Below are 26508 nucleotides of genomic sequence, written 5' to 3' on the forward strand. Positions count from 1 at the left end.
GACAGTTTGAAAGTTTTCAATAACAATTATGTAAGAATCCCTTAATCTTTTCTAGTGACACCATTAATCCATTTCAAAATCTTCATATTTGTAACTTGGGGGTATTTCTACCTTTTTATTGCCTGAGATAATATTTTATCCTAAATAGTTCTTAGTAAAAAATTGATAGTTCATTAAAGATGTTTACTCATAAAAAAACATATTATCCCTGCATTTTAGATTGTCTAGTACCAATAATATTGAGTCACAACTTACAAAAAGAGGAATGACATAACTTGGATTGCACAAATCTACCATAATAGACAAAATCATTATATCGTACATCATTCATAACAATTTCAATATAGGATACTACATTTTAGAGTGATCGACTAATCTAGCCCTGTTCTAAATTTTATTTATCAAAATAGATTGCTCCTCAAACCTTAACTAAAACACTGAACTCATAAGTGTCTTACATTTAGCATTTTTATTTTACACTAACAATTTAGCATTTTATTTGTAAGAATTCGTTAAAATTAGTGTTTTAGCAGTTTAAATTAAAATTTTACTTTTATATAAAAATGCTTATCTTAATAGAATTCTTACCCTAAAAGAGAAACGCTTATGAGTTCAACTTATATTATCGAGTTACAGTAAAATAGACCCCTATAAGTTTGAGAGGCAATATAAATTGGTAAATAAAATTTGGAACATAACTAATTTGGTCAAAAGCTCCTAAATTTTGTAAATAGAATAAGACGGTTTTGTACAGTCTACAATCCAAAGGAGGAAAATGCACAATTGGATCTACCAAGGACTTTTTGGAATTAGATATCGCCAATAATTGCAACACAGAAAATAGGATTGACTAGTTAGCCTTTCAATGCAAAGGCTAGCAAGGGCTTCCTCAAGCAACAACAGAATTGAGAGTCTTCTATCACTATGGTGTGACAAATTTGGGCTTTTGTAACACACTTTTTACCAGCACAAAAGAAACTATAAATATAATTTATACACTAGAATCCTTACCAGATACACCCAACAGTTGATCCTCAACTTCCACCTCATTGGTTCCTCCACTAATATTTGTTTGCTTAGAAATTGGTGTCTCCTGCTGGGACGAAGGGCTTCCCTTTCTAGTAACTGATTGCTGATAAAGGATTCCCCCCAAAAGAGTAAAAAGCAAGCAAAGCAAACCAAATGGGCTTGCATGCTTATCCCAAATCAGTACATTTATACCAACCGTAAGAAACTTGTTGACAACACCTGTCACTGTAAATGCTGTGGCGGAAATTGCTTTCCGTGCCGCAAAACCAAAGAAACTGATGAGCAATCCAAAAACACAAGACAAAGCCACAGCTAAAAAGGCATCAAATTCAAACCAGTGTTGGGACCTTGATTTTATGGCTGCAAATACATCTGCATGCTCTCCGGTCAAAAACCAAAACACTGGTGCCATCATCAATGAAAGAAGATTGTTGTAGAGTACAAAACCCCATGTGTTCAGCCCCAGGTTTGTTACCATATGTTTTATGTACACCATCTCAGTCGTTATTGTCACCAAATAAGCAACTGCCCAGGAGTATGCTGTGAGGTTGAATCCTGAATCTGTCATCACATATCCAACAGCGCCTCCCAATATAATAACAAGAGATAAGAATGTAAGTCTTGAAGGACAAGGCTGCTTCCTGAAGGTAGTGTCGGCAATAGCAACCAGAAGTGGTGTCAGTGATCGGAACACTATAAATGTGTCGACATTGGCATGGCGGAGGAGATTGGTGTTCGTGAATATGGCAAGATAGAAGACAATGGCAGCAGGCAAGAATTTCTTGGCTGTCTCGAAGGTAAAGGGATCATGGTAAAGAAAACCCAACTTACCGAGAAACCAAACACCAAGTGCAGAGGTCAAGTACTGTAATGCAGTCAAGAGACCAGGATAACTGAACTTTGTGATGGCATATTTGTTAATGATGGCGAGTAAGCTCGAACAGAGAGCATATCCTACAACAAGGCTACTGGTTGCATAGTACTGTTTGGAAGCTTCAAGCTTGATGGGAGTCATGTCTGCCGATATCCTCAACTGAAATAATTAGACAACGTTAGGTCTCCAACTACATGCTTGTCACAAATGACATGAAAAGACCAAACAACAAAAATAAAGTGATATCATCATTACATGACCACATCCCTGTCAAAAAAAATCCACAACCTACTTTCTAGTTATGCTTCTCCTTGGAGCAATACAACAACGTTTGTTACATTTTCTGTTATTGTCCACCTATATGGTCAAAATATTCTAAATTACCAGTAAGTTAGTATGAATTACACATTGCGCACACTCCATAGCATCTTGATAGTACCACAATCTGTTAAACATAATAACAGAAAGCCAGAAATATGTTGAGTTAAATGAGTGATTGAGTTCTGATTGTCTTTTCACAATTGTATCATTACAGCCTGCAATAACACATGCTGCATAAATTACAGTAATGACATATGAATATATATATATATACATAAGCATTATATGTCTGTGCTGTTTAACGCATAACACCTTACATATGCATCATGTAAACATAAATGTACATATACATATACATACAAATGGATAAAAAATCTGCACACAAGAACTACATGTGCACTTTACGGTTCTTCAAAGAGAAGTATAAATAGGAAGTTTATCCTAGAGAACTCTACAAAATGCAACATTAGCATGGAAGCAGATCTTTATAACAGTCCAAGTTTCCATGTATTGGTTTTGTGATTAAAATTGACCACCCAAAAAACCAATACATATCGGACATTGTATCTGCCATTTCAATACCGGAGATTGTTATAAAAGCATGGTTTGATGTTTCAGTTTCGGTCCCTGAAAAAAAAAGAAAATCTCTCGAAGTTTTGGTCCCTGAAAAGAAAGTTTTGGTCTGTTTCAGAGTTTTGGATTGGCATTTCAGTTTTTTTTTTCTTATTTTGGCCTCTTTAAATAACAAAAAAAGTCTAGAAAATCCTGTTGGTTAAGAAAGCTCTCGATCTTTTTCATGAGAGTTGAGACTTGAGAGCTTTTAATGGCTCTAAATCTCTTTTTACTTCATGTGAAAGGAAGGAGATGATAGAAGTATCTAAAGTTTTAAAAATAAACTTAATATTATGGATACTTCTCGGAAAATTCTTAGATACTTTTGAGATTCCTACCAGTAAAAGCCAAATTGAAGGTAATTATAACCAATCATTTTTTTATCAGATTTAGAAGGTTTCCTTTCATGAAAAGATTGAGTTTGTTGTTCTATTTTATGATCTATATTAGAAAATTATGTTGCAATGGCCAATTTCTTTTCATTTATAGATTGAATTGCTTGTTTATCTTATATCTTAGTTAGTAATATACTACGTAATACTAGTTCATTGTTACGAAATGGTATTTCCTTTATTAAATTTATTTAAGATCTCTTTATATAAACTATCATACATAAAACAGTATAGAATTCCTCAATCAAGAAAATGAAAGTATAAAACTTCATTAAAAGTATAAAACTTCATTAATTCATATATGTTCTCTCTCTATATATAATGAGCTAAGTATACTAGGCATATTGTATCCTTACATTTTAAGATTTATTGACGTCATATCTATATCTATATCCTGTATCTGTATTTGTGTTTCATAAATTCATAAATTATAATTTATTTCCCATAAGAATTGACCTAGATATCCAATCTATATATCAGAGAGAGCAACCCAGTTATCCAATCTATATATCGAGAAGAACTATCCTCTTTGTTTAACCTTTGATTAACATTTGGGTTCATGATATATCAAAAAATAAATATGTTTGGAGTAGGTAGTTGGTAGCAGTAGTATGACTTGGTAAAGAAAGGGGTCGGCATAAGCTTCTATAAGACTAATAAAGTAACCCAAATATTCACAATACATCAATTGCAAACCTATCAATTCACTCTAGTTGGAGTCCTTTCCACATAAATCATTTTGCGTAAATATACTATATTATTAATTTGACTTTTATTGCTTGGTGAGACTTGATCAGATGTTAACTGTGAGCATGCTTTCAATACTTGGCATCAAGTTGCACATGATAGGAACACTGAAGGCACAAGGGTAGACAGGGTTGTCAAAAGACTCAAACCCCTAGAGCACGACTGTGTGGCACGCTCAAGCATAGTTTAAATTCAAATGAGCGGAGCTTGATCAGCTTCACAAGCTGAAAACTAATTTCAAGCCACAATTGAATAGTAAAAGGCAGATAAACACAAGAAAGGCTATATTGGATAAATATTTAAGCTTGAATTATTTCAAGCTTGACTCAAGCTTTGCTCAACTTAAACTTGATAAACCAAAAAATAAATACTCAAAGCACGCCAAATGAAGCTTGGAAAAATTCAAGCTTGACTTGAATTTGTCTTCGCTCTTAGTTAACATTAACAATATTTTGTTACATCTTCTTATATTGTTTTATACGTAATGGTACGGTTACTTAGTAGATAAGTTATCATTGCGAACCCAGAGACATTATTACAAGAAGGGGCGAACAGCAAAGATCCAGAGTTCTATTATTGCTATTGAGCAGCTTGTTATGGCTCATGTTTGGCTTTACTTCAAATTAAGGTAATGCTAGTCTCCCTTGAAATGTCCCCAAAATGTTATTGATGTCTAAGATTTCAATCTCCTTCCAATGCATTACAATCTCCTTCCAATGCATTACAATCTTACCCCTGAGTCCCTGACAATCGTACGTAGGAAATCCTAATCACCAGCATAATGAGAGACTTCTAAGGAACCCCTATTATATAAGAGGTGCAATGAGATTAGACTTGTGATGTTCTGTGGTTTTACTCAGCACTCAACTTTAGACGGATCAGCCGCTAGCATAACTCAAAATTTCCATACTTGGCTAAGTACATTTGAGATGCCTAAGTGAAACAGAAAGTTGCAACATTTAGCATTTTTACAAGCATCTTACCCACAATACTTTTCATCTAAGTAAAGGAGAATGGAAAGAAGATAGTGATGAGTGGTTAGAGCTCGATTCTCATGTAATTTATCCCAAACTGCCCAAGTTATGCCCCTAGTTTATAGCAAGAAAAAACCTATACCCACAAGATAATTTTGTGAGTTTTTCTCTTCTTCTTCTTCCTTTTCCCTTTAAGAGTGGTGTGTGGCAATATGTAACCCAACTACTGTCAGATCTACGAGCCTATCAAGAGTAAGAACCTAATCTAAAGTTCACTTGTACATATTGCAAGAATAACAGCACGCGGATCTCAGGTCATATCCAATATCCAGACACCAAATCTTATCTTACGACAGACATTTAGATTAGAAAGTGAAGAGAGGGAGAGGGACTGGGAGTGGGAGAATGAGAGAGACGTACTGGCTAAAGAGATCTTAATGACCAACAACTAGGGAGGCCGAGGGGTTGACCAATCGGAAGCTTGGGATGCGGCGCCGAAACAAGTGAGAGGTGCCGTTGGTGCCGGTGGAGGAGTCAGTGACGAAGGCGGAGCGGGATGTAGAGATCGGGCGTCGGCGGATGGATGGCACGCAGAAGAGAATGTTTTAGAGGTGCGTCTTTGTCTGCTTTACATATGCAAATTGTCCTTTCCAAGAAAAAAAAATACTTTTTTTAAACCGGCTAATTAAATATTTTTTCTTCTTGGATTTTCCTTAATAGCATCCTGTCTTGCCATAATTTATCTTTATAAACCCATGCTCTAAATATATAGAAAATGCCCAAAATCAGTATGAAATGTTCTAAATCTATAGAAAATAAATACTCTAAATCTGTGGAGCAAATACATTTCTTTTTTCAAGTTGTCTATGTTCCAACAAATTGTTAGCCCTTAAGAAGTCAAATTTTAAAATCATCGTGAAAGATAAGATTATAGAGGATTGACAAAAAAATTAATGTGTTTTAAATAATAATAATTGGAGTTCCGATAATAAAATTATGGCCAAGATACTATTCTTGGGTGTCATAGAGTTAATTCTTTATTAATCAGTTTGATAAAGATCTAACAGTTAAGATCTTTAAGGGTATAATAGGAATGAAAGATATAATCTTGCATATTATTTTTTAATAATTATATTATCTTAATATTTTATCAAGTAAAACACATATATATCATTAATGTATATATATCAAAATAAGGGTATTGATGTCTTTTATAATTAACTTGATGAAAATTTAATTACGTTTTATCTTTTTGATTATTTTTGATTATTTAAATATATCTCTCATTAGTTTAAGATTGATTTAAATTAAAATTTAATAGATAGAGATAGAGAATTATATTTAAATTGAAGTTTATCTTCAAATAATTAAATTTAAATTATTTAATATTAAATAATATCTCCTATAATTAAGGCATAATTATATTTAAGAGAGAAATCTTAACGAAAGAAAAAAAAACGTGTAGAGAGCTTCTTTCGTACTATAAAGTTAATTATTTATCAATTAGTTTGATTAAGATCTAATGGTTAAGATCTTCAAGGGTATAATAAGAAAATTGGAAAGTTAGGCACACGTAATTAAATCTTCTTAATTAATATTCTATTTTTCTTATATAAAAACTAGCTATTATAGCCGTTGGATTAAGATTTTAATTTTTAAAGGTGCATTGAAGTATTTGCCTTTTTTATTTTATTTTTATGCAGTGGATTAAACTTGCCTCTATCTCATTCTCTCATTTGTAGGGCTTTGTAGGGCTGTCAAAATAAATGAGCCCTCGGGCTTGGCTCGAGCTCGGCTTGACTGAAGCTCAAGCTCGATTGGGCTCCGCTAGAGCTAAGCCTAGCCTGAGCCAGGTTAGAATGTTTAAAAATTATTTTGAGCCAAGCCTAAGCTAGAGCTGGCTCGCTCAGTCTCAATTCGATAGGCTCAGTATAAAAGGGATTTCTTAAGTCAAACCCTAAATTCCTAATTCTCAATCTTTCTATCCCAAGTCGACCCATAGCCGCTCAAAGCCTCACTCTCCCTAGCTCTTCCTCCTTCTAACTCAGCTCCTCCTCATCCTCCTCCACCTTCTCTAACCAGCCTCCTCTTCCTGAAGCTACCGCCTCGTCCTCCTCAAGATGCCACCTCGTCGTCCTCCTCTTTCTCCAAGTCCAGTCGCCTCATCCTTCTCTACCATAACCCGCCTCCTCCTTCGACAAGCTGACTCCTCCTCAAGCTTCCATCCCGTGCTCGTCTAACTCCTCAAGCTGCCCCCTTGTCATCCTCCTAGCCGCCTTGTCCTCCTCCATCGGTTGGCAAGAGGTATTCTTAAGTATTAATTAATATTATTATTTATATCTTAATATTCTCGCTGTTTTGCAAATTAGATCATTATTTAACTAATCATTTATTTTAGTCTAAAGATGTTCAATAAACCATTTATTTTAGTCTAAAGATTTTCAAGTGAGGGTCTATTACATCTTCACTTGTGTTAAATTGTGTTAAAGATGATTATATTTTAGTTGCTTGGTAAATCTATTTTTTCTTTATTGTTGCATGTGAAGGACTGAAGACTTAAGTTTCTCGCTTAGTAAATATAATACTTGCTTAGTAAACATGATCCTTTAAGACAAGTACCCACCCTACTTCTACCATATCCTTAGCCTATTAGCCATCTATTTTTGTTTTGTACTAATTAAATATTACAAGAATTTAAGTTATACATCTATTTTTATTTTTGTTTTTTATATAGATATCAGAGTCAATAACTAAAAATATTTCTCAATCATTTGATGTTGTTAGTGAAAATGAACCTTTTGAAATTGATATTGATGAAGAGGGTAATCAAACTAATAAGGGAGAAGAAAGTAATAGTCAAAAGAAAGGGAGGAGAAGAACTTTAAATGTGTGGTTGTATGTCAAGCAGATTAAAGTGAAAGAAAATGGAAAAGAAGTAGAAAAGTATCAATGTAATACTTGCTCGTCAATATTTAATATTTTTAAGCAAGTCATCGCCTCACACATAAAAAAATATGTAGAATTTTGCACTGCTTTGTTAAGCAAAGGATAAAAAAGCAAGTTTTTTTTTGCTTCTACATCTAGTGTTACTGGAGCTTCAACTATAGAAGAAAATTATCTCAAAATAGTTTTATTAGAATACAACCAAACTGTGGTCTGAGAAATAATGGCAAAAATGATAATGGTACATGAGTATCCTATTAATATGGTTAAGCATACATTGTTCACTATTTTTTTGAAGGTTCTTAATCCGCATTATGAATGGATTTCTAGAAACACAATGAAGAGTGATGTTAATGAAAGTTTATGAATCTGAAAGAAGAAGTGAAATTGATTTTGAAAATAACTAATAGAATTAGTTTGACTTTAGATTTATGGATCTCAAATTAAAATATTAGGTATATGTCTTTGATTGCTCACTTTGTTAATTCTAATTAGATTTTATAAAAACACATTATCAATTTCTGTCAATTGGAACCTCCACACATTGGAGTTGCTATTTCAAATGTTATTACCGATTGTTTAATTGCTTGGAAGATAGAGGATAAAATATCATCTATTACCTTAGACAATAACTCCACCAATGATGTTGTTACTAAGATTATTATGAATAACTTTTAAGTTAAAGGGAAGTTGTGCTTCAAGGTTTTTTTTATGTTAAATGTTGTGCTTACATTTTAAATCTAGTTGTTCAAGATGAAATCTATGTTAATTATTCAAGATGTCATTGAAAGTGATATATGTAGTGTTACTTAAAAAAGAGTCATTCGTGTATGTATAAGTTTGGTAAAAATGCAAGACAAAAGCACAGTGGATTATTATGATCTAACCACGTGGGTCGAGTTGAGTCTAGTTAGTCTAATTTACTTATTATCTTTAATTTTAAATTAAAGCGCATAATTTATATGTAGACTCGATTTGCTAGGACTCTACTCCTATAAGTAGGAGTGGTCATAGATTAATTATCATAGTGGAATAATTATTGAGTTAAGTTATTCTATTACCTTGTATTTATTATTTTATCTTAGCTGTTAGATCATTTTACTTTTCTAGGAGTAGATCTTAACTTTAGAATCCTTCAAAGCTTCCAAACTCTAGCCACTATTACTCTCCATGAGCCACTCTACTCTACGACCGACCTCCATCATCTCATGGTCGTCCAACATCAGATAGTTCCATTTTTGTCCTAATCTGACCTTCCTCCACTATTTCGATTATATATTTTGACATCAACCGAAGAATCATGTGAAAACTAAAGCTAAAAGATTCATAACTCGTGAGGCTACCACTTATAAAAATAATAAAATTATTTTACAAATAGATTGGTCCAGAACTAATTCGTAATAATAGGTGACATTGTACATTAGTTATTTATTATTATATTGGTGTCAAGTTGTAAACTTGATGATCCTATGTAGGCCATGTTAAATTTTGTGGTTTAATATTGTTCTAATATGTATGGGATTTTGTGTTAAGAAGTTTGTTTGGATTATGACATAGTTATTTTGGGAATAGATTTTATAGTGACAATTATTTTTTTGGTATTGACGCATGTCTATCTTGTAATGTACATCACTCATGCTATGTGGGCAGTGGGATGCACGAGAATAAGGGGTGAGGATTACACAAAACACCCATGCGAGTTTAGTTTGATCCATCCTAGTGGAGGTATAATTTATTTGACCATTTTAATTCCCTTGTCTCGGCCATCAACTCCTTTTCAATCAAAATATTCATTTGATATTCGCATGCTCTTCTTCCATGTGCCACATTTGGAGAATCCAATTCCTTCCAAAAACCTTACCATTTCTTGCTTTCTAAATCAACCAAATGTTGGATGCTACTATAAACCTTAAATTTGATTAGGTCTCCCTATGGGAGCATTAGCCAAATCAACTCAATTGCTGATCAACCAATTGCTTTCTAAATCAACCAAAAGATTAGTGCCGACTCCCTAGAAGCTTCTATTGCTGATCAAAGTGTTTCTTTCTTATATCCCAATACATAGTGTTGAGCATACTAACCAAAAAGCAAATCAAGCAGCATATTGATTTGCTAACACGGGTAGACATGCAGGTTATGGATGTACCTGACAAGGGGCTTATCTCCTGTATTTTGGTATGACTCCTGTATTTTGATGCCGTGGGTACTATAGTACCACATACCCCTTAATTAAAACCGTGGTATTTATATATGTATATAAAGAGTTAAGCACTTTTAGAATCACTTTACCTGTCATAGCCAATCCTCATTCTAATTAAAAAGAGTTCAGCACTTTTAAAACAACTTTACCTGTCATAACCAATGATTGAAGATGAAAATTCTAATTAACAGGTTAAGCCTCTTTCTAGAGGTCCTCATTCTCTGATATAGAACTCCTTGACAGCTTAGTGGTCTGGTCCAAAACAGAGTTAGGAATCCAGCTAGAAATTGGGAATTAAATGAAGGATGGAAAAAGAAAAAGAAAAAGAAAAAGAAAAAGTAAGGTAAGTCCTTAGGAGTTCAAAGGTAAAATAGCCAGCCAGCAATGGATAGGTTATTCATGTTTCCAACCCACCAATTTGCAAACAATTTGGTTTACAAGTCTCTATGGATATCCACCTTGATACAATTATAGAAGATCTTAGTGCCTACATAGGTAAAATGAACTGTTTCTTTCAAGACATCCAACCTTCTGTAGATCCTAACTTCAGATCTAGTACCAAGCCAATAGGGAAAATAAGTATAACATTTGGCCACATTGACATCTTGGTTGGTAATTCAACAATAATGATCCAGAATGGATCAAATTCCCTAGAAAAAGAACATTATATTATTGACGTACGAACCTGGGATCTACATAGCATGCAGTGTTGGGGTGGTCAACTAAGAGACCACTCAAGGAATTATTCTTAGGATTATTATCTGGATGGAGTGTTCGGGTTTCGTAAGAATACTTGTAGATTTTAGTAGTCTGAAGAGAGGAAATTAATAGATTCTTCGAATAATCTCTGGCATAACAGCAATCCAGAAAGGCAATTCTTATTACACTTGATAAATCTAGGACTATAAATCATAAATCTTTAGCATTCTCGTCTCTCGAACCACAGTTGTGATGCAAACTTCACTATGAATAGAAGAACATCTTTATACATTATAGCTAGGATAACTTCAGCTTAGATGTCACCCATGACCAGCTCGGACTCAAGCGGGCTTCAAGGATGGTCCAGCCCAACAAACATCATTGGGCCCACGTAAGCCCTAACAAAGTGGGGCCCAACCCAACCACCAATCCGACGACTACATTAGGAAGTGGTGTCTATGGGCGGATGCCAATCCACCAGCACCGCCTTGGAAACCTACAGAGAGGGCAAACCTGTAATTTACCTGAAAAAAATGAAGGGTAAATGCGTCAACCGCTGGTGCCCTAAATCGTAATCCTTGAAACGAAGGGCTTCCTTCCCCTTTCTCCTTTTCCACTCGTATAAATACTCCGATCTCGCTACCAATTCCCCACAAATTTCCAGAGAACGGAAGAGCGTTTTGCAGTTTGCGGCTAAGAAGTTCTCCTCCGCGATCCCATCAAAGGTGAAATTTCTCATCTCGATCTCTCTCCCTAATCGGTTTGGAGTTCTTTTGATCGGTTATCCCATAAATGTTGGTGTTGTTGCATGGAGTTTTTATTTGCGTATCATCGGATCGGATCGGATCTGTGGTGATTCGTTTTCTTTTTTCTTTTTTTTTATTTTGTTTGATTCAGTGTCGTCAGGGTTGTCTTTGTGCAATTTTTTTTTTCTGGTGGTTAGATCGGAGGTCGATGATTCTTTGTTTATTATTTCTTCTGTGTAATTGAAGTTTGAAGTGTAGTTTGGCTTTGGATGAACATGAGGGCTTAACTTTCCTAGTCATTAGAGTTTAAAGGCATTGATAAATTTAACTACTCGTTGATTTTGTTGGATTTCAATGATGAGAATACATGCTGGAATCTGCTATCATTTGTTTGAGCTCTATTCTTGTTTTACGATAGATTTTTCTTGTCACTGTTTGTGTTCCAAAGTTTTTTTGTAATTGGATATAAACATGAGCATGAATTAGTTCTATCTGCGTATTATTCTCCATTCAGGTAGGTCTCTGAGGAAGCTGATGACAATTAATATGAAGTGTTGGTCTATTGCTACTTCTTTATATTCTATGTACCATATACTTTTAAGAGGTTTAGCCATTGTTAGATTTGGTGTGAAAGATCAACTTTATCTGGCATTTATTTCTGCTGGCAATTCACTTAGGCATGATGATTGAATATAATTATTTACAGATATTATAAATTGTACTTAAAAATTCAACATTGGGTACAACCTGGATAATGCCTGGACGGAGCCTTTCTCCTATGATGAAAACAACAATTGGAAATGGTTAGGGGTTGAGAACCTTGCTACTATGTAATAGGCCCTTGGATTGAGAATAATAAGTGAAATTGTTGTTAATATTTCATATGCTGCTAAACAAAAGGAGGAATAACCTGAGGAGGAGTTCAACAGTCGAGTCTGATTCACTATGGTTAGGGAATGATTGACCAAGACATTCTGGAATGTTAATAACTTTTGAAATGACAATTACAGAATCAAGGCATCACAGAATGCTTTGAAGATATAAGTAATGACTTAGAAAATATTATTTGAATTCAGTATTGTAATTTACTTTAGCCAATATGAAATGTTTTCATTTTACAAGTTCATATACAGTAGGAACATGTCTTCGTGTGAAACAATATTAGTGTGACAATTGATGAATTGCTTGCTGAGGAGAAATTAGTTATGAGTAGTGAAAAAATATAACAGTACTTTTTTTTTTTCGTGCTGCTTCCATGAGCTTAGTTTTGCTTTTTTATTTCATTTGCCTTCTTTTGTTGTTATTCCTGAAATGGTGGTCATCATCTAGATCTACTTTTTTTGGTGGTTTAGTGTTTGATGCTCTAATAGTCTAATATATATATAAATAAATATATATATATATATATAATGAGGTAATATGTTGTGATCTCTTTTTTCTTTTCTTTTTTCCCTTGCTCTGCTCCAGTCGCCTGGTCAGTGGCATGGCGAGTTGCTTCTGAGCAGTAACCTAATAGGAAGAATGCTTGTGTTTGGTAAAGTGAATGTTGTTTACCAAACAGTCAAGGTGTTAGCTAATGTATCATCCCTTGCTTCATGAAGTCATGAAGAGAGCTAGGAGCTTTCTTTAGCTAATATTAATGTTCCCTGTCAGAGTGAGGAATGACTTATTCATGAGGTCATGCTATTTACAGGATACATCAAGATGATCAATATGCTTTTCTTACAGTAATGTATCTTGTTATAATAGTTTGTGTGAAAAATCAGTTATTCCGCTTATAGCCAATAATTTAGTAGTTTTCTCCTCTTTAATCACATATTATCTGTGTTCTGATTCAGGAAGTTCACATTTCAAGTCTTCTTGTTGCACCTTGCCAAGGTGAAGGGCGTTAAGCTTGAAGTTTCTTTTATGTCTGGACAAGTCTCTGTCTATTTGGGATCAGTTGGATTGCTTGGAGAATACTCTCCTTTATCAACAAAAAGGCACGGGCTCTCCTTCGAGAGTTTTGGCTGCATGCATCACAAGCCTCTTTGGCATTTTAGAGAAAGGGTTGGTTGCTGCTGTAACCGACCTCTTGTCTTCGCAGAATATCAGACTGGTGTTCTTGGAAACAACACTACTTTTGCTTCTGGTTATTGCTAGCGCTTATATCCTTAGCATCTCTTGATTAAAAAAAAAACTTTGACCTCATGGCGCTGCAAAATATTGGTGCTTCAAACAGCGATGATGCCTTCTATAGGTATAAGATGCCCAAGATGATAACTAAAATAGAAGGACGGGGGAATGGCATCAAGACTAACATTGTGAACATGGTGGATATAGCAAAGGCACTTGCCAGGCCTGCTTCCTACACCACAAAGTATTTTGGTTGCGAGCTTGGGGCACAGTCCAAATTTGATGAAAAGACTGGGATTTCCTTGGTAAATGGGGCCCATGATACTGCTAAGCTGGCTGGTCTTCTTGAAAATTTCATCAAGAAGTATGTGCAGTGTTATGGATGTGGCAACCCTGAGACCGAGATTATCATCACCAAGACACAAATGATCACACTGAAATGTGCTGCCTGTGGCTTTTTATCTGACGTTGATATGAGGGACAAGCTGACAACATTCATCCTGAAGAACCCACCTGAACAGAAGAAAGGAGGGAAAGAGAAGAAGGCATTAAGAAGGGCAGAGAAGGAGCGATTGAAGGAAGGAGATGCTGCTGATGAGGAGCAGAAGAAGTTGAAGAAGGAAGCAAAGAAGAAAGGTGTCACTACAAAGGATGGCACTTCTGCAAAGGCTGCGGCTGTGAAGAAGAAAGCTAGTGGTGGCTCTGATGAAGATCGTTCAACTTCACCTGGTGGGAGTCAGAATGGCGATAATGGTGTTGCAGATAATGACGATGATGATGACATCCAGTGGCAGACGGATACATCATTGGAGGCTGCAAAACAGCGAATTCAAGAACAACTGAGTGCTGCAACTGCAGACATGGTAATGCTCTCAACTAGTGAGCATGAACAGGAAAAGAAAAAGGAGGCAGCAAAGAAAGAGGTACCTACTAATGGGACCACAAAGTCCCAAGAAAAATCTGGTGCTGGACAAAATGGTGTTAAAGCTAATACTTTTGTTAAACTGGTTGAGGAGATTAAGGCTAATTTGAAAAAGGGTTGCAAGCCGAGGGAAGTCCAGAGTGTTCTGAATTCTGTAGCTCAACCTCCTCAGGAAGTGATGAATGCCCTGTTTGAGGCACTCTTTGGTGGTGCTGGCAAAGGATTCGCGAAGGAGGTGGGCAAGAAAAAGAACTATCTTGCTGCTGCCGTGCAAGATGAAGGATCTCAGAAGCTTCTGCTCCAAGCTATTGAATCTTTCTGTAGCAAATGCAGTGCAGATGCTATGAAGGAGGTGGCACTTGTTCTCAAGGCCCTTTACGATGGAGATGTGCTTGAGGAAGAAAACATAGTTCAATGGTACAATGAAGGTGCAGCAAGTGGCAAAAATGGCAAAAGCACTCAGGTCTTGATGAATGCAAAACCTTTTGTGGAATGGCTGCAGAGCGCTGAGTCTGAGTCAGAGGAAGAGTGAAGTATCTGACATCATCCTGGACTGTTAGACTATTACTGTGTTTCTATGAGAGTAGTCGATATATATATCCGTACTGGTCTGCATGCTTTTAGTAAGTAGTATGTGTGAGTTTTATTTAGTTGGGAATGTTCTTGTTATCGTTGGTTCTACATTTTAAGGTTGTGGGTAGTAAGTGCTACGTGAGTTTATCCTTTCGACTTGGCATGCGTCCTCTGTTGTTGAATGAACTCGAAATACTGAACACTTTAAATAAATATTTGCATATTAGTTGAAATATTCCAGTATTATGCTGTTCATCCGATTACTGCTAGTGCTAGTGCTAGTGCTAGTGCTAGTGCTGTTGGCAATTTTATGCAGAGATAAATTTTGTGGGCTCGAATGGCAGAAGCCGGCAGCCTTCAAGATTACATAATTTACATGAAATGTAGATTTCTGTTGTAAAATTGCAGATGTAAGTGTTGAGTGAATCTTTGGTAAGTTAGGCAGTGGCAAGGACTTTTACTAGTACAGGATCTGGGAGTATTAGCTGTAGCCTGTAGGCAGTCTCATCCTCGTTATATTATATAAACTCCTGATTCGTCTTCTATCATTTGTAGCAAGGGTTTTGCTGATTATGGGTGATCTAGGGAGGGCAATTCTAATTTTATCATATGCAAACTTAGACGAGGGTTCAGGGAATACATGACATAGGCAATTCTAATTTTAGAACTCAGGCTTCATATTGAGGCTGCGTCTAGGCTCGTTACATCTCAAAAGAATTAAGTTGGATAACTACGCCAATCCACTTGTAAGAAACCGGACATGATGGCCAACCTAGGACGCGTAACACTCACACCGGGCATCTCATTTTGACTAAGATTGCCCACGTTTTGACTATATTGTGCACGTCCTTATTACCCAACATTTAAAACCTTGCAACGAACTATTAGTTACAAAATCATGCTAAGAATCCAGGGTTAAGTTTCAACCACATCATTTAGTTTCTGAATTTCCAATGCAGAATTAAGGAAGTAAACAATTTCCAACTCTACAATGGATCAGACTAGAGAAATACTCCAAACATAAAACACAGAATATGTAGTTTTGAAGTGCTTGTCATCTTGATGCAACAAGTTAAACAAATCCCAAATTATTTATTGGGTAACAAGAACTCCTCAGAGCAAGCACTTGCTCTTATGCTAAAAGCAAAAAAGTTCGGAGACAACTGACGGAGGAAAATGAAAATCATTATAGAAAAAAAGCCGGCGTGAAAATGGAACTAGCAGGATACAGGTATCATCACCTGCGTGATATAAATTATTGTTTAAAGAAAAAGATCTTTATCACGTTGCAGATTCCTTTGCAATCTTCTCGGCCTTGGCAATGACTTCCTCTATTCCTCCAACCATGTAAAATGACTGCTCCGAGAGGTCATCATACTTCCCATCCAAAACGCCCTAGCATTATCAGAGAGAAATGTTTAAGAACAATAACAAGGAAACTCTTGACAGCAACCGCAACAAGAAGTTACACTATGGGAGCAATAACACGGGAAAAAAAGAATATTACAAAAAGAACATCAAAATCCGATCTGTTGACATAAGCACATAATGTTATAATGTTACAGGGTTCTGATCATCGCTAAGCCTGTTGTGTAAGCAAAGAGAGCAGATAAGAGAACTGTTTTAACTAAACTACAAGATGCTTGTCCTGAATTAAACTTTTTAGCTAGTAATGTAAATATCAACTATTTATTCTCGCAATTCTAGTTGTTTGACTAAACAACTATCGATTGCTCTCTGATAATAAAATCACCTTATCATTTATAAGAAATTTGATTAGTATAATCCCATAACACTATTTATGGAGTGCAATTTGGGCAGCATTATGGTTGGGGCACCTACTGGTCCAGAGATACGGTCAATTTTACCATGATTCCATAAGAATCAGTAGAAACTAAAAGGACAAGCCTATGAGAGTAGATTGTTGGTAAGGCATACAGAAAGAAAGCCTTTTCAATGAGCTACAAAAACCAAGCAATTATAATAAAAATTTAGATGATTGCTAAAAAAACATTATATAGGCTTCAGAAATACAAAAAACTTAATATAACAAGAACTCCACCAAATTGAAGACCTGTCAAATGGTTGGGTCATCTAATGGCCCACTTAATATGGGCCATTCTCCAAAGTGCCTATGAATTCCAGTAAAACAAAAGCAGACTTAAGAAGTAAGAAAACTAAAACTCTGAAAGATCTGAGGAAGAGGCCAAAAAAAAACTTTTATAAGGAATTACAATTTGCAGTATATTAAGATAAAAACTTCTTTTATTGCTGAAATACACTATAGATATGAGAAAATTCAGAACCTTAAATTACAACAATTAATCAAATAAAAGGCCAATTACAGATATAACATGTATAAAATATTTAATAGCAGTTAAACCAATCTTCCAGATTGATTCCAAACAGGAAAAAAATAGCTACAGTCCAAGGAGAACAAAAGGAAAGAAGCAGTCAGACGACTATAGGAAGCCTTATTATCAGCACAGGACATCAGAGGAGTGCATGACTAACATCATTCTCATCGCAGCCTCTAAAAAAACCAAATTTCACAGTAAAGGGAAGAAACTCCAAGTTCCTCAAGGGAACACGATGACGATGATGATGATAGTGATAACAATAACAATGAAAGAAGACTGCTAAACCTCTTCATAAGTTTCTAGTCATAACTATATATCATACAGAAGGCAAGGGAGAGATCAAAGTTCTCCACTGTTATATTGGCCTGTAAAACTAAGATAAGAAGTTGAACTGCCTATTAACACCAAGCAGGCATATATGATTATGGAGGTTTACCCATAAAAGTCATCACTATCCACCAGGTAATCCAGAGGTTCCATTTGTCGAAAGATAGTATGTTGATTGGTTAGTTAGCTACAGATAGTATGTTGATTGGTTAGTTAGCTACTTCTTCCTCTGCATATCAAATTTTTTTTCCCTTCTACTTTGTTTCTCATAATTTGCCAGTAGTTCTAATGTTATAATTTAGAATTGCCATTTAAATAAATCAATCTTGATTTGATCTAAAAAGTGAAAAAGATTGATCCTTCCATTCCTAAAATAAATGAAATCAAAACCGTACTGAGTGGAGACTTGATTTCATTTCTGAAAACTATATCATTTTGTGTTACATAAAGTTTGAGAAATTATAGTGAAATTTAATGATCTAACAGCCCTAAACAAATCCCTAAAAGGAGGTGAATCTGAATTTAGCGTCTGGTTGCATCATTCAAGGGGAACACAAAATAAGACGAGGGACTAGGGGATATCAGCCTTCCATGTGCAATAGCATTGCAAAAGTGATGCACATAACACATTTTGCTGGAACCAGGATTTGAGAACAGAAAATTTTCTTGCTATTATGATGCCTCCAAAATTTAATATGGAGGTATGTAGGGTAGAAGTCTAATGTTCTAAAGGGTCAAGCATGGAAATTCATTATACTCCCAAAGACTAATAATACATGAATTTTCCAAATATAAGGCTCATACTTCCAATGAAAATGGCTTTCTGCAAATAATAATAATAATAATAATGATACGAAGAGGATAAACTAGCCACCAATCGTATAACTATCATGTGCGACTTCACGACTATGAAACTTGAGTTTAAAATAGATGTCTTAGGCTTTCTACAATAGATAGAGCCTTAAAATTCTATCATTTCGTCAATGATAGTTTACTAGCAGCAATGAAGTAGAGAAAGAAAAGAATAATAAGAGCATAATATATGGTGGGACAATAATAAGAGCATAGTATACATGGTCAGATAGCAAAAAAGTTTGAACTTTGAACAGAAGATCTGGAGTGGGTGAAAGTACTAATGAACTGAAATGGAAGAAATGGTAGGCAATATATACCTCTCATGCTACAGTCAGCAATTGTGCCTTTAGTTTCACAAGCTTCATCAAAAAAAGGGTGGTGATTATGTGTAGAATGTTCTTTCATTAAACAACAAAAAATGGGATATCGGAATCAAAAATTGTTCTGCCAATATGTTATCATTCTGGTCGAAAAGGTAGAGCAAGTGATACAATATGGTGAGCTATCCTAAGTGAAACAGCACATACCCTATAAAGCACAAAAAAGAATTGAAAGAATAGAACTCTGAGCAAACTAAATACAGCAACTGACGTCTCTATGCTCGAATGGAACTATTCTCCATCTAGTAACACATTAGATTGCTTCAGTCGTAGAGTTTAAATACAGAAAGAACATACTCCCATGAATATTGTTTAACAATATAATGAACCTCACTGAAGTAGCACGAGTATGAGATTGAACATAGCTTTGGCTGATGTTCAATTTTCAGATGATCAGCGAATAAATATAATATGAGCAACCAAACTAGTTAAACCCTCAAACTGAAATAAGAAGTTCTAAAAATAAAGTAACTCTATCTCCTCATCAAAGCTTCATCGTCCTGTCTTTTAGAATGTGTGAAAGAAGAAGTTCTAAAAATAAAGTAACTCTATCTCCTCATCAAGCTTCATCGTCCTGTCTTTTAGAATGTGCTTGGTTATGCTTGGTTACAACAATAGTGCAAGAGTCATGTGGCAAGGTTCCCCACATTCTTATAATTAACTTACTACGAACCTCTATTTAGCGAAACAAGTCAAATGAAGTGAACTCAAACAGCTCATAGATTCATTTCAGAGAAAAAAAGCCAAAAGATAGAAGAACTAGTGTAGTCATCACTAAACTATAATATACTAATAGCCATTAATAACAGATGCAAACTTGCAATTTAAGAACAAAAACTACAAATTAGAGTTTCATAGAAGTGACTATACTAACCTGGAAGCTGTTCACACTCTCTTTCAACTCAACATACTTTCCTGGTGCACCCGTGAAAACTTCAGCAACATGGAATGGCTGGCTAAGAAACCGCTGGATCTTTCTAGCACGAGCAACAGTCAATTTATCATCTTCACTGAGCTCATCCATTCCCAAAATGGCAATAATATCCTGGAGATTCTTGTAGTTCTGAAGAACTTTCTGAACACCACGAGCAGTGTTATAATGTTCTTCCCCAAGTACATGGGGGGAAAGCATTCTAGATGTAGAGTCGAGGGGATCGACAGCAGGATAGATACCGAGCTCAGAGATCTACAAAGAAGCCATCAGAATTTACAAATTTCAATAGTATTTTCAAATATATCTAGGTAGACAAACCTGTCTTGACAACACGGTTGTAGCATCAAGATGGGCAAAAGTAGTAGCAGGTGCTGGATCTGTCAAGTCATCAGCAGGCACATAAATAGCTTGGACAGATGTAATAGAGCCCTTCTTTGTTGTGGTGATACGCTCTTGCAGTCCTCCAAGATCAGTAGCAAGGGTTGGTTGGTAACCCACAGCAGATGGGATACGTCCAAGCAAGGCAGACACTTCAGAATTTGCCTGTAATCCATGGAAATTTGAACAAAACTACATAACAACCTTTCAATAGCAACCATAAACCTTCAGCGAAAAAATATTGAAACCCCGACCTGTGTAAACCTGAAGATATTGTCAATAAAGAGGAGCACATCTTGGCCTTCAGCATCACGGAAGTGCTCAGCAACTGTCAGGCCAGTCAACCCTACACGTGCACGAGCACCAGGAGGCTCATTCATCTGCCCGTACACAAGGGCACACTTGCTCTCACTCTGCCCAATAAATTCATCAAGTGAGAAAAAGAAGCTACCAATGGAAAACCAATTCAACCTGTGAAAATTAGCACGATGAACAGAACACTATCATCTACCTGCTTGTCTCCAAGCTTAATAACACCACTTTCAATCATTTCCCTGTACAAATCGTTGCCCTCACGAGTTCTTTCTCCAACACCAGCAAAGACAGAGAAACCACCTGAGATGAGAAATTAAATCAATGACAGACAAAAATAAATCATGGAACTATGGATCAGGTCTCAATGAGACTAACCATGAGCTTTAGCGACATTGTTGATCAACTCCATGATAAGGACAGTTTTCCCCACACCAGCACCACCGAAAAGCCCAATCTTTCCACCCCTCTGATAAGGCGCAAGAAGATCCACAACCTGTTGGAAGTAGTAAAACTCATTACAAACTAAAATCCACAACCGTCTCATCTGACAACATACCACAAGGAATATCAAGTATACCAGAACAAATTCAACAGAATGGAAATGAGGTTACCTTGATTCCAGTAACAAGAATTTGTTGTTCTGTTGCTTGCTCAACAAAAGCAGGAGCTTCACGATGGATGGGAAGGAAGTGACTCGTCTCTAACAATGTGAAGGACCACAAACATCAAAATAGAACTTTACAATAAAATATGATGACTAGATCAAAATACTGCTTTTAATTGACTAACGTAAATCTGAATCTGATCAAGCAAACTTACTTATGTCACCCTTCTCATCAATTGGCTCACCAATAACATTCATAATGCGTCCAAGGGTTGCCCTACCAACAGGAACCTAGCAAACAATGCAGGTAAACAACATAAATTATGAGCGTACATCTCAAAATCCTAACATATAACAGAGTGCCAATATATCCTAACAAATTACCACAGGAGGACAAAAAATCCCATACATTTCTAGCATTTATCATGTTGGCGGCACCGTACATACAGAAGAACATAAGAGGCCTATAATACAATCTTAGAATAGGTCAAAAAATCAGATATTCTAGAAACCCACTACAAGAAAGCACATCTATCTACATAAGGTGATGAGGGAGATCGGAATAGGAGATACACAGCTGCCTCCAACCAAAAAGATCTAGCCTTTAACATGAAAACCACTCATCTTCTAATAAGTTTATCAATACTAAGATCTAAATGCATCATCAACTGCACATATACTACATTCAAAGACGCAGATAGATAAAAGAAAAACTAAAATCTAAACGAAAACGAGAGAGGTAAGCATCCGTACAGTGATGGGAGACCCCGTGTTCAGAACCCTCTGCCCGCGGACGAGCCCCTCCGTCCCATCCATGGCGATGGTCCTCACCATGTTCTCACCAAGATGCTGCGCTACCTCCAACACCAACCGGATCGAGTTGTCGAGCACCTCCAAGGCCGTCAAGATCGGCGGCAGCCCCTCGTCGAACCGCACATCTACAACGGCCCCGATAACTTGGCACACCTGCCCGATCGCGCCGGCGCCGGTGAATTCATCGGTGATCTTTCCGCTCGGCCCACCCGCGGCGGTGGATTTCGACGGCGGGGACGGGGCGGCGGCCGCTGCGGCCGAGGTGGCGTACTCGAGGGCGCGGGAGAGGAGGAATCCGGTGGGGGAGGGGCGGGAGAGCGGGGAAGGGGAGGGGGTCCGGTGGCCGGAGAAGGCGCCGGCGGGAGAGCGGCGGCGGGAGGCGGAGCGGAGGAGGGAGGAGAGGACCCGGCGGGAGGCCATGGCCGGATCGGGAGGAGGGGATGTAGGGTCTGGGATTTGGTGCTCAGTTGCGGCTAGGGCTGCAACCGGTGAGAGAACTCCGCATGAGGAGGGGTTGAAGAAAGAGAAGTGGAGTGGATGTCAACGGTGTATGTGATTTGAGCCTTTTGACAGCGTGTCGAGTGCAATTATTTCCCCAGGGATTTGGAGGGGTTTTTTTTGGAGAAAAAATGGAAAATAAATTTAAATTTAAATATTATTTCATTTTATAATTGTTATATTATCTTCTCATGATTAAATTTTGTAATTCTGAGTTAAAATTTAATTTGACTTAATCCATTTTATACAATACATAAAGACCATCACAAATAGCATTATTGATAAACATTTTGTATCAAAATATTTTTACTACAAAAATACTCTAATATTACTAAGTCTATTATAGTCATAATACAAAAGAGATATTTCTATTGTACTATTGGATAGCTTTTATTGATCTTTTCAAAAAATTATAGCTTTTAAAACTATTTTAAATAATTTATGAATGTTAAGAATCAGATCTAGACTAATTTGGAAGTAAGAAAATTATAATACTTTTATGAGCGGCATACTCGTGAGTAAGGGTTTCAGTAGTTTTGGTGTCACATAAATCTCATGTGAAAACTTAAAAATAAAATAGTAAAGAAAGATTAGAATAGAGCAGAATTATGATGAAGCTCAGAAGAATTCTACCTAATAAATTGATCAATTTCAGGATAATAATCAACCCATGTCCACTTATGAGTTAAAGTCCTAGCGAATTGAATCCACATATAAATAATATATTTGATTTAATATTTAAAGTCATAAAATAAAATTAACTAACTAAATTAATTTGACTTATTTAACTCATGCAATCAGATCGTAACAATGCAACGTAAAATAGTATTTCTAAATCCACATTTAGTTTCAATCATAATTAGTTAGATTTAATTATTAGAATTAATGTAAAATTATTGAGAGAACTATGTAATTATCAAAATTAGTTAGATTTAATTATCATGAAATTTGTATTTATTTAAGAAAAATCATTCATTGAAATTATTTTGTTATCTCTATTAATAACATTTTCAGAAGATAAAATAATTTTCATTTAGTAGACAAAACAATTTTCATTCAAGGTTCCAGAGTGAAATATAGAGAAATTGATCAAAAACACTTTTCATTTAGTAGATAAAATAATTTTCATCCAAAGTTCGAGAGTAAAATATAGAGAAATTGATCAAAAACACTATGCATGTTGTTTTTGTTATCATTTGCATCCTATTATAGATGATTTATCATTTAAGCCCAGCATTTTGGGTTTAGTTATTAAAAACACTTTAAAGTGGTTTTTTAAAACTAAAAATAATTATCTATATTAGTTAATTTAATTATATGTAGAAAATGATCAAAATACCATCACCACCAAGTCAATAAAAATGAAAAGATGGGCACGACTCAAAGTATTTTTATTCCGCCCCCTCATTTTGTCTTATTTTTATTTCAACTCTTTTTTTTCATCTGTCTAAATTGACCCTATTTTTTACAATTACTATATACTAAAGCCAGTACCATTAGTTTCCTTCATATAGACTAACCAACCTTCAAATTTAATTAATTTATAATATAAAAATTACTGGTATACCCTTAGGTATCCATACTCGTAGCAAACCGAACCGTCGAGTAATGCAATGGCTAGTGACAAGTTGTTGCTGTCATATACATTCGACACGCGGGGCACTATATGCTTGCGACTCTCCATGGTGATCCGCACATGGGTAGTATGGCACCCATTGAGGCTCCTTTGCCTTTGTCACTACCTTTCATAGATGAACCCAACTTAATTTTGATAGTGGAAAATAGTTTGTGAAATTTTTTATTGATAAACATAATCATGATCTTGCTAGCTTAGATGAAATTTCCTTTTTATGTTCTCATCGTAAAATTAATGATGTTTAAAAATCTAATATTATTTTTGTTAGAAGTAGTAGGATTTCGAAAGCACCAAATAATGGATGTGACGAAACATCAACATAGTGATTTTGGAAATGTTGGATTTGTGTCAAAGGACTTAGATAATTTTTTCTATAAAAATAAAAAATTCAAGATTGTTGAAAGTGATGTATATACAGTGCTTAAACTTATGCGAGAGAGGCAAAAAGAGGATGTTGAATCTTTTCTTAATACTAAGTCAATACAAAAGGTCATTTAATAAATTTATTTTGGTGTAATTGCCAATCTCAAATTGACAAGTATTTATTGACACTGTTGTGTTTGGTAGTATCTACCATGTGAATTGATATAAAATATTTTTTATTCTTTTTATCGGTGTTAATTATCATCATTCGACTATTATTTTTATACGTAAGATTATTTCATATGAGACTGTAGATTTATATAAATAGTTGTTATTTATAATTTTAACAACAATGTATCAAAGGAGTTCTAAATCTATAATTACAGATGGTGATAAAGTAATGCGAACAGCTATAAAAAGTATACTATCAAGTACTATTAATCTATTGTGCACATGGCATATTGAACACAATATTACTCGTCACTTATGTTCTTCAAATGTAAATGATTTTAAATCATTACCTATGTGACCTCAACAATTCAATTATTTTAAGCAAAGATGGAAAGACTTATGACTTATCAAACATAAAATTTCTTAAGATCATAAAATGGTTGAGTCAAATATATAAGATTAGAAAATTATAGACAGCGACATATTTACAAAACAAATCTTTTCCTAGAATGAGAAGTAAACAATGAAGTGAGAATTTTAATTGTAGATTATATAAGCATGTTGACCAAATTATGTTATTATTTGATCTTGTAGAACACTGTGAATATTGTTTATCTCACATACACAGAAATAAGACTGAAAATAGTTGTATAGCATCTTAAACTATTCTAGTAAATAAAATTGATATGATTGAAATAGAAAATTTTATTGCACAAATGTATACTCCAAATTTTTTTTTGTTTGGTACAGGCTGAGATTATATTGATGGAAAACTATAAAGTTATTAATATACTAAATTCTGATGAGTCTTCAAAGTTCATAGTAACTTCACTTAGGTATGTCGATGATTTATTTTTTGTTGATGTCACACAAAATACTAGTATCAACAATATTATTTGCAATTGTTTGAAGTTAGAACGTGATGGTATTCCTTACACGCATACTTTCCATACTTTTACTATTTAAAAAAACTTAATAAAGTAATTATTTCAAAGTGTTGAATTTGAAAAGGATACAAAGAGTGCAAAGTCAGGTTTTATTTTTGATAGAAAGGGTGGTACAATCCAATGGAATGAATAAATGTCTAGATTCTATGTTTTAACTAGTCTTAACAATGAAGTATTTTTTGAAGCATTAAAGTCAGAAAAAGAGTTTTAGAACTGGATGAAACGTCTAAGTTATAAAAAGAAAACAAAAAGGAATATCTAAGCATGATTCGAGAGTTGAATTTCATAATGATATTGAAGTAGATGGATAATCAAAAGAAAATATCGCTCTATTAGATAAAGTTCTTGATCTTATGGTTGTGACATCTAAGGGTGCACTTAAAAAGATAATAAAATCTTTTAATGAGATTCGAAGATATAAATATAAACTTTGTAATAAAGTAAGACATTCAAGACGTACATGTCCCACCATAAAGAAAGATGCAATCAGAGTTTGAGCAAAATTCTTTTTTCCAAATAAATGAGGTAATATTTGTGTTATTTTTTGAATTGATAATAATATTTATTGATGAAAAAACTTAACATGTGTTTTTAGACTATTATATATTTTGTAGGCAATAATTGAAGTGAGGGCTTCATGCAATATGGATCGTGAATTTAGTTGCTACACGACATAGGAAGACGACAAACCACTACAGTAAAGTATGAGACTGTAGATATATCGCTAAAAAGTTTTTTGAACTATATATCTAATGATGCATTTTTATATGTTTGTAGTTT

General features: G+C 35.1%; 3 protein-coding genes across 3 annotated transcripts; 1 reads left to right on the top strand and 2 right to left on the bottom strand.

The window, feature by feature from the left end:
* Positions 1-783: 783 nt before the first annotated feature.
* Positions 784-5592, bottom strand: LOC140788208 (GDP-fucose transporter 1-like). The gene is made up of 2 exons (XM_073137376.1): positions 5370-5592; positions 784-2062 (listed from the first exon to the last, which is right to left on the bottom strand). Exon 2 carries the CDS (start codon positions 2042-2044, stop codon positions 992-994), a length of 1053 nt encoding a protein of 350 aa, XP_072993477.1. The 5' UTR covers positions 2045-2062; positions 5370-5592; the 3' UTR covers positions 784-991.
* Positions 5593-11287: 5695 nt separating this feature from the next.
* On the top strand, positions 11288-15380 carry LOC140789618 (eukaryotic translation initiation factor 5-like). The gene is made up of 2 exons (XM_073139386.1): positions 11288-11516; positions 13376-15380. The coding sequence occupies exon 2, from the start codon at positions 13727-13729 to the stop codon at positions 15104-15106; it is 1380 nt and encodes a 459-aa protein (XP_072995487.1). The 5' UTR covers positions 11288-11516; positions 13376-13726; the 3' UTR covers positions 15107-15380.
* Positions 15381-16184: 804 nt separating this feature from the next.
* Positions 16185-22689, bottom strand: LOC140789619 (ATP synthase subunit beta, mitochondrial-like). The gene is made up of 9 exons (XM_073139388.1): positions 22054-22689; positions 21516-21591; positions 21308-21396; positions 21072-21189; positions 20893-20996; positions 20636-20794; positions 20322-20546; positions 19944-20255; positions 16185-16542 (listed from the first exon to the last, which is right to left on the bottom strand). Exons 1-9 carry the CDS (start codon positions 22531-22533, stop codon positions 16429-16431), a joined length of 1677 nt encoding a protein of 558 aa, XP_072995489.1. The 5' UTR covers positions 22534-22689; the 3' UTR covers positions 16185-16428.
* Between the last annotated feature and the right edge of the window lie 3819 nt (positions 22690-26508).

This window comes from Typha latifolia, chromosome 5, assembly GCF_019914945.1.
Source record: "Typha latifolia isolate L0001 chromosome 5, TyphaL0001v2, whole genome shotgun sequence".
In the NCBI taxonomy this organism is placed as follows: domain Eukaryota; kingdom Viridiplantae; phylum Streptophyta; class Magnoliopsida; order Poales; family Typhaceae; genus Typha; species Typha latifolia.